The sequence below is a fragment of the Urtica dioica genome, chromosome 5 (assembly GCF_054948205.1).
Source record: "Urtica dioica subsp. dioica isolate 48M chromosome 5, U.dioica_male_clone48M_v1_H2, whole genome shotgun sequence".
Classification (NCBI taxonomy): Eukaryota; Viridiplantae; Streptophyta; class Magnoliopsida; order Rosales; family Urticaceae; genus Urtica; species Urtica dioica.
The window spans coordinates 2,111,303-2,125,994 of record NC_142760.1 but is presented as its reverse complement, the minus strand read 5'-3'; the positions used below and the strand labels follow the sequence as shown (position 1 = coordinate 2,125,994).

General features: G+C 35.5%; 1 protein-coding gene across 1 annotated transcript; it reads right to left on the bottom strand.

Moving 5' to 3' along the window:
• Positions 1 to 11,054: 11,054 nt before the first annotated feature.
• LOC149394792 (homeobox-leucine zipper protein HAT14-like) lies at positions 11,055 to 12,201 on the bottom strand. The gene is made up of 3 exons (XM_089613938.1): positions 11,829 to 12,201; positions 11,539 to 11,618; positions 11,055 to 11,235 (listed from the first exon to the last, which is right to left on the bottom strand). The coding sequence occupies exons 1-3, from the start codon at positions 12,138 to 12,140 to the stop codon at positions 11,082 to 11,084; spliced, it is 546 nt and encodes a 181-aa protein (XP_089470064.1). The 5' UTR covers positions 12,141 to 12,201; the 3' UTR covers positions 11,055 to 11,081.
• Positions 12,202 to 14,692: the final 2,491 nt, after the last annotated feature.

Below are 14,692 nucleotides of genomic sequence, written 5' to 3'. Positions count from 1 at the left end.
ATAGGAGTATGCGGATGGATTTAAGCATCGCGACTGGCGAGAAGGTTTCTTCATAGTCAATCCCTTCTTGTTGGGTATAACCCTTCGCCACAAGTCGTGCTTTGAACGTCTCAACGTTCCCATCGGGACCCCTTTTCTTCTTGTATATCCACTTACACCCTACGGGTTTAATCCCTTCAGGAAGGTCTACAAGTTTCCAGACTTTGTTGACATACATCGAGCGCATTTCAACTTTCATGGCGTCAAGCCAAAGGTTTGATTCAGAACAAGCCATCGCTTGGCTATAGGAAACAGGGTCATCCATGTCGGAGACGGCTACGAGAGAGTCTCCATAAGACATGTACCTGTCAGGCTGTTGAACAGCCCTCCCACTACGTCGAAGTACTACTTGACGAGATTCTGATGAGTTAGGTTGTGTTTCAGTTGGAGTAAGAACAGTTCTTATAGATGAGGTAGAAGCTTCCTCACCCAACTTTTCTTCAAGCACAATTTTGCTTCTAGGTTTCGCATCCTTCATAAAGTCCTCCTCGAGGAAACGAGCATTCGTGCTAACGAAAGTCTTATCGTCCTCGGGACTATAGAAAATTAAACCTTTAGTTTCCTTTGGATATCCCACAAACAGGCACAATTCTGACCTACTAGCCAACTTGCTAGTCTTTTGCCTTAGCACATGTGCAGGGCAACCCTAAATTCGGATGTGGCCCAAACTTACTTTACGGCCAGTCCATCTTTCATAAGGAGTACCAGGAACCGTTTTAGATGGAACTTGGTTCAGAATGTAAGCGGCTGTTTCGAGGGCATATCCCCAAAAGGAAAGTGGGAGTGATGAGTAACTCATCATCGATCTAACCATCTCCATAAGAGTTCGGTTTCTTCTCTCTGACACTCCGTTTTGTTGAGGTGTGCCAGGTGCGGTAAGCTGAGAAGCGATACCTTCTTCTTTAAGAAAGTCATCGAACTCTCCAGACATATACTCACCACCTCGATCAGATCGAAGGGTTTTGATCACTTTGCCAGTTTACTTTTCCACTAAAGCCCTAAAGACCTTAAATACGTTAAAGGTCTCGGATTTGTGTTTGAGCAAATAGACAAACCCATATCGTGAGTAATCATCAGTGAAGGTAACGAAGTATTCGTATCCTCCACGTGCCTGTTGGCTGAGCGGACCACATACATCAGAATGTATTAGTTCCAGCAACTCAGTGGCTCTTCGACCTTTATCAGAGAAAGGTCGCTTAGTCATTTTTCCTTCTATGCAGGATTCACAAGTAGGTAGTGAACCTATTGCAGAGGCTTGAAGTGGACCATCCCTCACAAGTCTCTTAATCCTTTCTAGACTGATATGACCAAGTCTTAAGTGCCATAGGTGTGTTGATTTTGTTAGATCGGAGGATTCAGAAAGTTTGATCCTCTTTGGCTCCCTAATTAGATCATTGTCTATTTCGGTGTCTAAAAGAGAAGGTTGAGTGGGATAGATGTAGAAAAGAGCATTCTTCATACATGCATCAGTGACAAAAGAATTATCAGGAAACGAAATACGAATTCCATTCTTAATGAACTTTAAACAATAATCTTGCTCACGAAGACGAGCAACGGATATTAAGTTCTTCCCAAAGGTAGGAACAAAATAAACATTATTCAAGTTTAAAGTGCGGTCTTCAAAAGACAGCGTCACGGATCCCACAGCCTTTGCAGACACCAGGCTCCCATCACCCCATTTGAAACAGAACTCGCCTTCCTCTAAGCTTTTGGTTTTCTTGAAACCATTCAAGGAACAACAAATATGGTTAGTAGCAGCGGAGTCAAGAATCCACGTTGATACATTATCAGCTACTAAGCATGCTTCGGTAACTAGTACAATACTATGTTCCTTTGCTTTGAGATTGGCAGGACAGTTCTTTTTATCGGCCTTGTAAGGTCTCTTCACAGTTCCAGAGGCGGAGGCTTTTTGCTCAGTAGCATGTGCCTCTCCTTGATTCCTCTTTCTCTTAGTGAAACCTACAGCAGTGTGAAGTTCCTCCATAAGCTTGGTAACAGTGTACTCTAGCTTGTTAATGGAGTAGTTTATCTTGAAGGTATCAAGAGATGCGGGGAGAGTTTCTAAGATCACATCTATGACATTCTTCCCATCAATCTCAGATCCTAGGATTTCCATTTTACTCAGATGACTAATGATCAATATCATAAAGTCTCCAATAGGAGTCCTAGCCTGCATATGACAGTTCATAAACTGTCGGACTGCTTGTAGCCTTGTTTGACGCATTTGCCCTCCAAACATCTCAAGGAGATTGTAGAGCATGTCAGCGGCAGTCTCGAAGTCATGATGTTGCTCTTTCAGCATATTGTTCATAGATGCCAAGATATAGCACCTCACAATCTCATCGGATCGAAGCCAGGCCGCTAAGGCGTCATTGTCCTCTTGAGTTGAATCATTATTCGTCAGAGGAGGACATGGGGTGGTGAGTACCCATTTGTGCTTGTTAACGGTAGGTATTATGTCGAGGTTATGTTTCGAGTCTATGTAGTTTTCGTTTTCGAGTTTGTTCGAGGAAAGAATGAAAGAGAGAGAGTTGGGAGACATATTGCCTATAAAAGTTGAAACAAGTTTATGATTAGTCTTTGGTTTAGGATTTAAGTTTTATTAAGACTTTTGTAAAATCCAAAGGTGTTATAAACCAAACGATAATTTACTCCTTCGAGGGAAGGCCGCAAAAAATCTCCATTTATAAGTAAATGACACATCATTAATGCTTAGCGAAGATGTCAATACATCAACATTGACTAGCCACCTTGTAAATTGGTTTGATCACTCACATCCTTTCGCAGGGCCTCGAGGGAGGATTACTAGGGATTGAGTCTAAGTGTGTAACCAACCACTTAGTCCAAGAGATCGACTTTGAAAAACAATCCACCGAGGGGAGGCCTTGCCATCATCGTCTCACTCTCGGACGTAGCTCATTGAGCAATGATCAGAGCAAAGCGCCCTTGAGTACTCTCATTTAAGAGAGGGCCACGAGGGTGACTCTTAGTCCGGCGTCACTTGCACTTTTCATTAGTGTTGGGGATCGTGGGTTACAAACAACGAATATAACCCTCCCACTTAGTTTTTGGAGTTGGTTCATCGACTCTTATAAGTTCGGAAACAAATTTCCTAGTTAGAGAGCGACAGAGCGGACAACTAGAAGAGAATCCTAGATCGACATGTTCAGAGTAGTATTAGTGCATAAAGGCACAAGGTACATACTCGATCTTTTCCTATTTTCTATTTCGGGAAAGTGCGTGAGGGAAGTGTGAACTTCAACTCACTCGAACACTTGAAAGTTTGAGATTACACATCTTTTTATTTTTCGGCTTGTCTACAAGGAGACCTCCCACTCAAATTTTCAAGAGCATATAGATTTTGAACATATGTGATCTAGATATAGTTTTGAAAACATTTTGAAAATTTATTTGATTTGGATGACAAAATATTTTCAAGTTTGAAAGTGAAAACGGTTTTTCAAAATTCAAACTAGTTTTGTAAAAATTCAATTTCAATTAAACTTTCAAAAATCAAAACATTTTAATCTTACACATCATGTTTATAATCATATGAAAAACACTTTTGCTCAAGAAAATTTTCTCATTAGAGTTCTATAACTCATGGTAGTGGGGTTTGAAAATCCGGATTTCAAAAAAACTGGAGTTTCAGACAGCCGCGCACCTCGGAGTAAAATCGCCGTATCTGGCGGCTCCGATGTCCTTTTCAGCCGAAACTGGTGGCATTGGACAGAGGACAGACAGAGCTTTAATTTGATTCAAGAATCATTAAATTTCGATTTCTGAGCAGAGAGTTATGCCACTTTTAATGCGGGTTTACTCCAGCTCGAAGAAAAAGAAATAAATTAAAGCTTGGTCCTACTTAGGTGCGAAAAAGAATCAACTGTAACGGAACGTTTTAAGATGTTGTTTAAAGCTTTTATTTGTGTTTTATTAGCAGGGTAATAACATATAATAAAAGAAATAACAACATGCATAAAACGATTCAAGTAAATAAACGAAACTAGCAAGACAATATAACTAGTCACAAAATTTTACTCGAAAATTCTCAAACCTTTAAAACACGTTTTTCAATATAAAAAATTAAAAACTTTTAGAACTGATTCTAATGTGTTTTAAAAACATCCCAAACTCATAGAAAATCAACATGCTTTTTAATTTAAAGACAAGAGCATTAAATTAAAAAAAAAATCTAAGATAACAATTCTAACTTGTCACAAAATTAGTAAACTTTCGAAAACGATTTTCAAGCTCATAATTTTAAAAACATGTACATGCTAATCTTTGACCATAGCTCTGATACCATTTGTTGGAATTGATCTAGGCTTTGAGAAAATAATTAACGCTTCGGTAAGCGGCGGAATTTTAAAAATTTTCTTTTACAAGTAAAACAGTTTTTACTAACCTAGACAAGTGCAAGTACATGTAATTAAAAACCAATATGAGCTAGAAGTTTACTAACCTTTCTTGAAGCTTGAACTTTGAAGAAGCTTGTGGAAAGTTTGCGACGCTCGTCTCCCCTCGCAGCACGTCTCTCTTCCTTTCCTCGGCACCTCGAGCAACCACGAAAGTTTCTATCACTAAATCACTCGAAAAGAAGGAATCAGTGAGTGGGCACTTTTAAACACTACGACTTAAGAACGAGTCTCAAAGTCGCAGAGCTAAACCCTAGGTCAAGTGAGGACCTAGGTGCCAAAACAAAATCGAAAATAACTAGAGAGAGAGAGAGAGGATTTCGGCCAAGTTCTAGAGAGAGAGTCTCTCAATCTCTAAAACTTGGAATGAATGAAATGTGAGGAATGAGGCTCCTATTTATAGGAGGAGGATTACCTTCAAAAGGTAGTTTCCTCTTTTCCTATTGCCTTGCACGTCCAACATGCCTCATGAAGGCTTAGGATTTGTTTCCTCATTTGATTTCCTCTTAGTTGGCCCAAAATGCACTTTCCTTCTTAAGGAAATTTGTTTCCCCTTTTTCTTTTGGCAAGTATCTTCATACATCAATGCACAAAATAAACTCTCTTTCCCACTATGGCATGAACGAAATTCAGCCTTATTTTCCTTGGGTTGGACGAAATTTGAGCTTCTAGATGTTTCTTCATTTGTTCATGACAACATAAGAAAAGCCCATTAAGAATTTTCAAGTAAAATTCTATGAAATGAAATTAATCCTCAAGGCCCAATTACACTAATATGGCTGCGTAATATTTATTTCATTTGTCATCATATGACAATGTCAAAAAAATTTATTGACATTTTTTTCGTCCTATGTCCAAAAAGACAAAAATACCCTTTTGACAATTTTCGTAAAACTGTCTCGTTCTTGTTTTGACTTAGCTTCCAGTTTAACTATTCCTATCGATGTGATTCGTGACAGTGACCTCATGGACCCAAATGAACAAAGCTTGAGCTAAACACTTGGACTCAAAAGTTCACAAACCTTTTCCAAGTTTAGCTTAATGCCAACTGACTCCACTAAAGAGCTGACACTGAAAATCTCTCGGTTCAAATGAATTTGTTTTCTACTCAAGAATTCGACCTAATTATGTTGAGCGGATCCACTGAATATTATCTATGTTTACCCTTCATGAATGTCATCAGCTAGTCGGGATTTACTAAATTACCATTTTACCCTTCTAGCTGTTATTTCCTCAACTCCTTTGTCGCTTGTGAATAAGTTAGAAACAATGTATTGACGAGGAGCTAACAAGTCACATTGTTTCATCCAAAAGAGTCAGGACTCAATTTGGACACTGGCCAGTTCATTTATTCACACTCCAAGGAACAAAGCATGAGGTGACATACATTGCATTTCAGCAATCTTGTACATGAATTCCATATCTATGAGAACTTCACAAAGTTACTCATGACAGACTCACAACTTAGTACTTCACCAATAGGCCTTGTTCGGAATCACATAGTGAGTCCGAACTTTGACTTTCTCAAATGAGAATACTAAGGTGTGAAATGGCATGTCTCATTTCAGGATTAAGGTAAGCATGATGCAATTCATACATAGTGACTTCGAGACATAAGAGGTTAAATGGTTTGTTCTTATATTGTCTCTAGAAGTGCACTGGTCAATTCAGTACCTTCGGAAGATACCTAGAAGAACTATAGAGTCCCCAACTCTCAATGCCTCATAACCAGACATCATAGATTCTTCTAACAATCATACTGAGGTCAATAGTCCTTTGACCCTAAGATTGCGAATATATCGTTTTAAGCAAACTACGAAGAGTTTGTTCATGCAAATCTACATTTGTCTCTTCGTAAGTTGTTTAGTTTGTTTATGGACTAAAAGACTATGGTTTTATCATAAAGCTTCAGACAAGGAAGATTGAATGAACGTTTCAACTTTATTAATGAATGAATAGGCAATTACAAGCAAGAGTCTTCATGAGACTTTATGATATCAAATGTACATAAATAGACACTACTACTCTTCTTGTGGGCACCATTGACAACATCATCAACATCCGAGCCAAAACAAATGTCAGATTTAGCATAATTAATTACCTGGCCCGAAGCAGCAGAGTACAGTGAAAGGCAACGTGCAACCTTCTCGCACTCCTCGGTATTAGCTCTGAAAAACATAATGCTATCATCTGCAAAGAAAAGGTGAGAGACGGAGAGAACTCCCCTACCAAACTGCACCCCTCTGATAAGTTGACGACTTTCCCGATTGCGGAGAAGGCTCGAAATGCCCTCTGAACAAAAAAGAAACAAGAACGGCGACAGAGGGTCACCTTGTCTGAAACCTCTTTCCGGTACAATTCGCCCACGGGACTCCCCATTAATATTAAAGGAAAAACTGACAGACGAAACGCAGCTCATCATTTTCTCGATCCAGAGTTTGTCGAAGCCGAGCTTAAACATCATAAACTCCAGGAAGGGCCACTCGAGTCTATCATACGCTTTCGCCATATCAATCTTAAGAGCTGCACAAGAACCGTTACCAAACCTTCCACGAGACATAGTATGAATAGCCTCATAGCAAATCATAACGTTATCAAATATATGTCTACCCCCTACAAAGGCACTCTGATTCTCCGATATGGATATATCCATAGTGTCTCTAAGACGGTTAACAAGACATTTAGAGATTACCTTATAAAGCACGTTGCAGAGGCTGATTGGTCTGAAATCACTGACCTTCTCAGGTTTGTCAATCTTCGGAATAAGCGTGATGATCGTATTGTTGATGTCGTTAGCCGATTTTCCCTCATTCAGGATCGCAAGGCAGAACTCAGTCACTGAATCCCCCACCACGTTCCAGTATCGCTGGTAGAAAAGGGCCGGAAAACCGTCCGCACCAGGGGCTTTGATCGCATCCATGTCGAAAACCGCCTGTTTCACCTCCTCGCCGGTAAAAGGCCGAAGAAGAATCTCATTCATGTCAGAGGTGATGGTGGTTGTCACAGTATCGCCAATCTGCTCTAAAGCTTCCATCGAGGGCTGCACAGAGGAGAAAATAGACGAAAAGTAAGAGGAAATAACTTTTTCAATACCATGAGTACCTTCAACCCAACTCCCATTATCATCGAAGAGCCCCTGTATAGAGTTCCTCTTCTTTCTCGTTGAAGCTTTCCGGTGAAAGAAGGCTGAGTTTTTGTCTCCGCATTTCATCCACGTGGTCCGACTCCGTTGGCGCCAAAAGGTCTCCTCTTTCTCCAGTAAAGCATCAAGTTGTCACTCTTCCCGTCGTACATCCTCCACGTTATAGTCCTCATCTCTATTACTTGCCTCACGGAAGGCCGTTTTCTGTCTCTCAATACGGTCTCGCAACGTCCTCCAGTTCGCCTTTCCCCAACTTTTGAGAGCAACCTGGCATTGCTTGAGAGACCGAAGAATCCGGTTCCCCACCTCTCCTCCCGAAGACGCGTTCCAAGCCGAACAGATCACCTCATCGCACCCCTCCTCGAGGCACCAAGCCTCCTCGAAGAAAAACCGACTGGGTCTCCTGCTCCGAACACTTTTCTCCTGACCCGTCGTGTTGAGCAACAACGGTCTATGATCAGAGCCCCAAAAATCCAAATGGCGCACGACAGCCTCGGGATAAAGGGAAAACCAACCCGAGTTACCGAGGCACCTATCCAATCTCCCCGCACTACTCCCCGGATCATCGCTTCGACGCCACGTAAACAAATCTCCCACAAAACCCAGGTCACTGAGATCGCAGTCCTCCATCAGACCAGGGCCTCTCGTACGTTCCCCGCTCAGCTCCGAATTCGCCGCAACCTCATTCATATCTCCCCCAACCAGCCAGGGACTCTCGGGCCACGGTCTCAGCCTCCGAACCAGTTCCCAAGAGAACTTCCTTTGGCTAGCCACCGGGTCTCCATAAAGACCCAGAAAATTCCAGAAATGTCCGTCTTCATCAATGACAAGCCCTTCCACATGGAATCTCGAAAAAGAACGAACAGAGAAGCCTATGGAGCTTCGCCAAAGAACCATAAGACCCCACTCTTGCCAACGTTCTGGTTTCGTTTAAGAAATATATGTTTGATTTTATCATGCTTACTCTCTATTCAAAGCTTAGCTTACACTTTTTAATATTTTTAGGATATTTTAAATATTGGGAGATGATAAATAATCATGCTAGAAAATTATAGAGTTAACATGAATGATCTAGGGACGTTTGAGAAAATTCTAGACTTTTGTGTAGCTATTAAATACTCGTTCTACATGTTTTAGATTTTCTAATAGGACTTGGGACCGAGAGGTTATAGTTTGATAACTGATTAGAATTGTTAATGACTAGAAAGAGGTTACCGGTTATTTATGTGTGAATATGGATAACAACATATAAACGAGGCAATGATGATTAAATTATAGACTTCGTTCATAGTCGGTCCATAGTAAAATTGTAAGCCATACTTTTCTCACATTAGACAACTGTTTTATCTACTCATTATTTGGTTTAATCTGAGAGTTTAATTAGATTCTCATTATTTGGGTTTAATTTGAAAGAATACATCTACCATTTTGTTAGCCAAGGTTTCAAATGGCCATCGAAACTCTTATTTTTTGTTTTGTCGTCATTTTTCGCCAAATGTCGTCGTTTTTCAAATTTTTTATTTTTTATCGTTTTTTCCGAATTTCATCGTTAAAAATTAGAGTAAATTTTGTGTAGCTAAGATTCGAGCTCAGGCCTTACGCCTTGGGTGCACAAGTGAAGATCACTAGACCAAGTTGCCAACTTGTTATAATCTATACAGTTTTACTATAAGATAGGTAAATCGAGAATTTTAATATAAAAATCTATATAAAAAGAAAAATAATATAATATAAATATAAAATATTATGAATTAAGTTATAAAAAAATGTGTCACATATAAATTATACAGATATATATACGTATGTATATACACATTTATATAACTATATATATGTATGCATTGGGTATAAATACGTTGAGATTGAAATTAACAAGTTATGGGTATTTGATATTATATTGGTCTTTTTCACATTTTTTTCGTTCAGTTTTTCGTAAATTAGGTCACTCGAAACGGCGTCGAAAACGGCATTTCGAATCTTGGTGTTGACAGCTACGAGGTGAAAATTTTGGAATTTCTACAGTTTAAAATAATTGTTGCAAAATATACCATTTTCCACACCGGCTAAAAAAACGGTTCTATGACGATTTTTTTAGGTTTTAAACAAGGGTGATTTAACTAAATAGTCAATTTAAAGTAAGTGATTTGCAAAATAGTAGGTTTGTCTAAAATTAGTATAGTAACCAAAATGTGCGATAATCACGTTTAAAAAAATGATTATATGATTAATTTTTTTAAAAGTGATAAATCTCTTATAATAATCGTCAAAAATTTTAATCTTGGTGTCAAATGTTTTTTATTTTTTTACAAAGTAACTTTGGTTAGTTTGCTTTTGCTGAAAATTTGAAACTTTGACTATTTTGCTAATCAATTAATTTCAAATTATTATATGTATAAATTTTACTTTAAGGGACTTAAAAATAGGTATTATGGAAATCTACGTTTGACTCTTTACATGTAGTGAGTTGTTTCAGGACATAGACTTATTAATCATAAACTCACACTTTCATAAATAACAATGAGTGCTTCAACGTTATTAATTTTATGAATTTAACAATTACATGAAGATATTTATTTGAGATTACAGTAAGTAAATTACATAAACTCCATGTACTTGTGGTCATAAATCCCAACAGTCGGCTAATAACTTTTTAAATAGCGCATATCTCGATCCTTCCTCACTTGTAAGAGTATGTTTTCAAATCTACCCACTATGCTATAGTCGGAGCCTTACTCATAGTGTCATTGTCGAGTTATTGGGCGATGTTATACTATCGCAGGTCAATCTGTTAGGGACTCGGTACTCAACTAACATAAAAACGTTTCATACCCCCGGTAAATTATTTTAGTTTGAAATAACCAATATTTCTAATAAGATATTAATTACAACACGATCGTCTTAAAACGTGTATTGACTATTGAGTGCCTCGAACTCTCCAAGCAAGACGTTATACGAAACTAATTCACTTCAACTAGAGTTGTCACTATCAAACCATTAACAAGTTGTTCCAATGCTTAGAGTTCAAACAATACAATACAATTTAGCAACATTATTCTTTCAAAAATATATTTCTTGTCGAAATTAATTGGACAAAAGGGAATATAATCATCTCTCCACTCCTCCGGCCAATATTTAAGGATGAGTTTATGTAATGAGAAATAAAGAAAAATAATAACAAAAAGTTATTGGCAATGCCCCTCAAAGGAACCATAATTCTACATTAATTGAAAATAAACTCCCTAGTTGGATTCAAAAACCCAAATCATAACTATTCGACATGGATAATTATTTATTGGTCACCACTTTCAGAGTTAAACTAAGAACCCTAGTTACTACTGCTTATCCGGCCATAAAAGAAAATAGAGCTAAAATTGCTTAACTACTAATTAAAAACCTGAATAAACAATCGATGACCAGTAAATAAAAAAAATAAAAATAAAATAAAAAAGTCACTTTCTCTAACCCTGTTCTAGTCTTAATTAGTTTTAATGAGACGGCGCTTTGTCACAAGACATAAAGCCCGAAAAGTGGGATCGGAGCTCTTGAAGTTCTATTCTCAACTTTCTGTTCTCATTCCTGAGATTTTCACAGCACCTCTTTAACACCTCATGGTCTTCCTCAGTCTGCTTCAATTTGGTTCTACAGTAATTAGCATATATGGATTAGTAGTGATTATATCATTCTTTGTTTCATTAACTCAAAATTTGTAATTGTTTAACAACAAAAAAAAATTATTTAAAAAAAAAAAAAAACACTAAAAGCTGTTTGATTGTTGGTAACACAAACTTTAATATACTTTTTTTAATTTCAATTTAGGGGAATTAAAATTATACCCATAATCGATAATAAGAGGAAAACCCTGATGATTATTGTTACTATTTACAGAAATTAAACAAGACTATTTCACATACGACACAAAAAAAATTATAAATAATTAATCACCTTGCTCTTCTGTTTTGAAACCAAACTTCAACCTGCCTAGGCTTCAGATTCAACTGCCCAGCAAGTTCCAATTTGTTTCCCTGCAATTTTTTTTTTTTCCACAAATCAAAATTACTACATCTCTATCTACATAATACGAAAAAGACATTGAAGATGAAAAGTTTCAGTCTTTATACAGCAATCGATATTCACACAGACAAACAAAAAAATTCCATAAGTACTAAAAAAAAAAAATTGTAAAACAGTAAATAAAACTAATGCAAAAATTATACACACAAATATATTTATACCTGAGTTAGGGTAGAATTTGATTTGAAATAACTTTCCAAAGTGCTCGTTTGGTTTTGTGTAAGCTTCAGCTTCTTTCTGCAGCCATTATTCTGATCGTCGCTTTTCATCGCAGCGTCACAATTTTTGCCTTCGTCGTTGCCGATACTTGCCTTGCTGGCCAAGTTATCTCTCGAAAAAATCTCCGGCGGAAATCGAAGATCAAGGGAAATCAACGGCGGTTTTTTCTCGAATCGATCGTCGACTTTCCTCGGCGGCGAAGCGTAGTAATGCTTTCCCAAACCAAGCCCTAATTGGAGGTCAGTGTCTCCCATGAAATCACTCACAGAATGAATTATTTTGGAAGAAAGAAAGGTTTTTTTTTTCCTCTTTTTTTTTTCCGATATATATTATATCAAGCAAACGCTATTGAGTATATATAATTAATGAGAAAATGCGCGTTAGAGATATATACTGTGACTCCTCGTAGGAAACCAAAAACGGAAATGTCTTTAATTGTTTTCCATTAAATAATATAATGTAAGAGAAATTAGAGAATCACTAATTTCACGTTTGACTTCTCTATCACCAGGACCGGAACAAAAAAAAAATCCTTATTTATTTTATTTGAGTTTCCGTTTTTGTCTGTTTTCATCCACTTTCCTTTTCTTTTCTTTTCTCTTTTTTTTTATCCCCTAATATCTTTATTATTACCTCTAATTTTCATCCGATGAATATCCTACCATTGGAATTTTTTACATAGATGAATCTCTGGTCATATAATTGATTGGGATTCGTTTCCTTATAAACTAGACGTAATATTTTGTCATAAAATAATAATAGTTGACCACTTACTATTCTTTTATGTTCATAAGTAAAATCCGTACATTTGTAAAATAATATTAAGAAAATGATTGGCATGTCTAGCAATTTTCTTTTCTGCACCAAATAAATCATTTATTGGATTTGTTTTTACAAAATTATCAAAATATCTTTGTAAAAAAGTACTAGTTGTTAATAAATTTTTTATAATGTTAATAAAAAGAATTAAACAAATTCAACAAATTACACTTCACACTTAAAAAAAAAAACACTGTATTTACTATTTTGTTAAAAATTCAACAAATTTAGATACTTTACCCAACTACCAGAAACAAATTATTATTATGGCCATTATAACCTAGGTTAAAAAACATATTCACAAGAGTAAACTAATCACTTAATCTTAATAAACATCTATATAATGGTAAAATAAATAATAATTTGTATTCCTAATCCTAGTAATAGACAAAAATTTCATGTCATGAAGAATGGTTACTTGACTTCTCCGTCAAAGATTTAGACAGGTTCAAAATTTTACTAAGATGCTAATATTTGGGAATACAAATACATATAAACTAACATATGGTCACAAGTATTTCCATGCCTTGAATATAATTTTAACAACATATGAAGCGTCAATAATATGGCCATTGGACCAACGTATATACCTACGTGGCATCATGTAATTCAGACATATATACAACGTTATTTTTTATTGTATTTTATTTCTGTTTAGTCAACATTGTGTGTGAAATATCTCTTCAATTTGGTCCTGGACTTTATATACAAGACAGTCATAATTAATTGGGGTCAAAATGATAACGCCAAATTATATTCTGGCTATATTTGGTTCTTAATAATTAATAAAGAATATTCAACAACTAACGGCTGAATTATTGGCAACGACTTACGCTATCTTGTGGAATAAGGCTATGACTATTGTTTGCAATCTGACGATATGCCTTACATTCATTTTCCTTCTTTGTATTTGGTTGCACTAATATATTCTAAAATACAGAAAAATTGTTTCTATTTGAAAATAAAATTGAAAATCGGAACTAGAAGGTAATATATTTGTGCATTAATGACAATCCTACCTTCAATTTCTTACAAATACCTTTATCATATGCAATCTTCAGTACTTTATGATTAGATGGCTCGATCAGTGAATAATTTTTTTTAGAGATACTAATTAGATTCTAATTCTTAATTATTTTTTCAATGCACGCAAAAGACCAACGTTGTTTCTTTTATTATATATATATATATATATATATATATATATATATATATATATATAAATATAAATATAAATATAAATATATATATATATATATTATATATATGTATATATATATATATATTGGAGAAAGGCATAGAATATCTTCTTTATATACACACACACACACACACACACATATATATATATATATATATATATATATATATATATATATATATATATATATATATATATAATATTCGTAGAAAAGATAGCGTTTGTCTTCATAATTTAGGAAAGTAAATTTATGAAAATAAATCCACTCCAAATGAACCAAATATGCAGATCTTTTTCAGAAAAATAATTTTTTTATTAAAAAAACCCTAGAAACTCAACTTCAATTATTATTTTCTCACTAAGTTTATTTTCTTTCCATACCTTGAATACATATTGGCTGCATTTGACATAGTTTTGCTTTAAAAAAAATGATTTTAGAATAGATGTACGAAAAAACTGTTGTTTTAACAATATGATGAGTGTTTGGTAAACTATTGTAAAATAGTTCTAACTGTTAACAAAAGTTGATTTAGTATTTGGTAAAATATATATTAATATTTATAAGTAATAATTATTTATATAAATTGTGATTAATAATAATTATAAGATATTTTTTGGTATATAAAAAATATATTAAAGTGAGTATCTATAGATTGTAAAAAAAAAAAGTATTTTTTGGTGACTTCAAAAAGCTATTTGATAAAAGCATATAAAGATAATTAGAATTAAAAGTTAGTGTAGGAAGAAAAAAAAAAGTTAAGAGACAGAAATTAAAAATAAAAAACT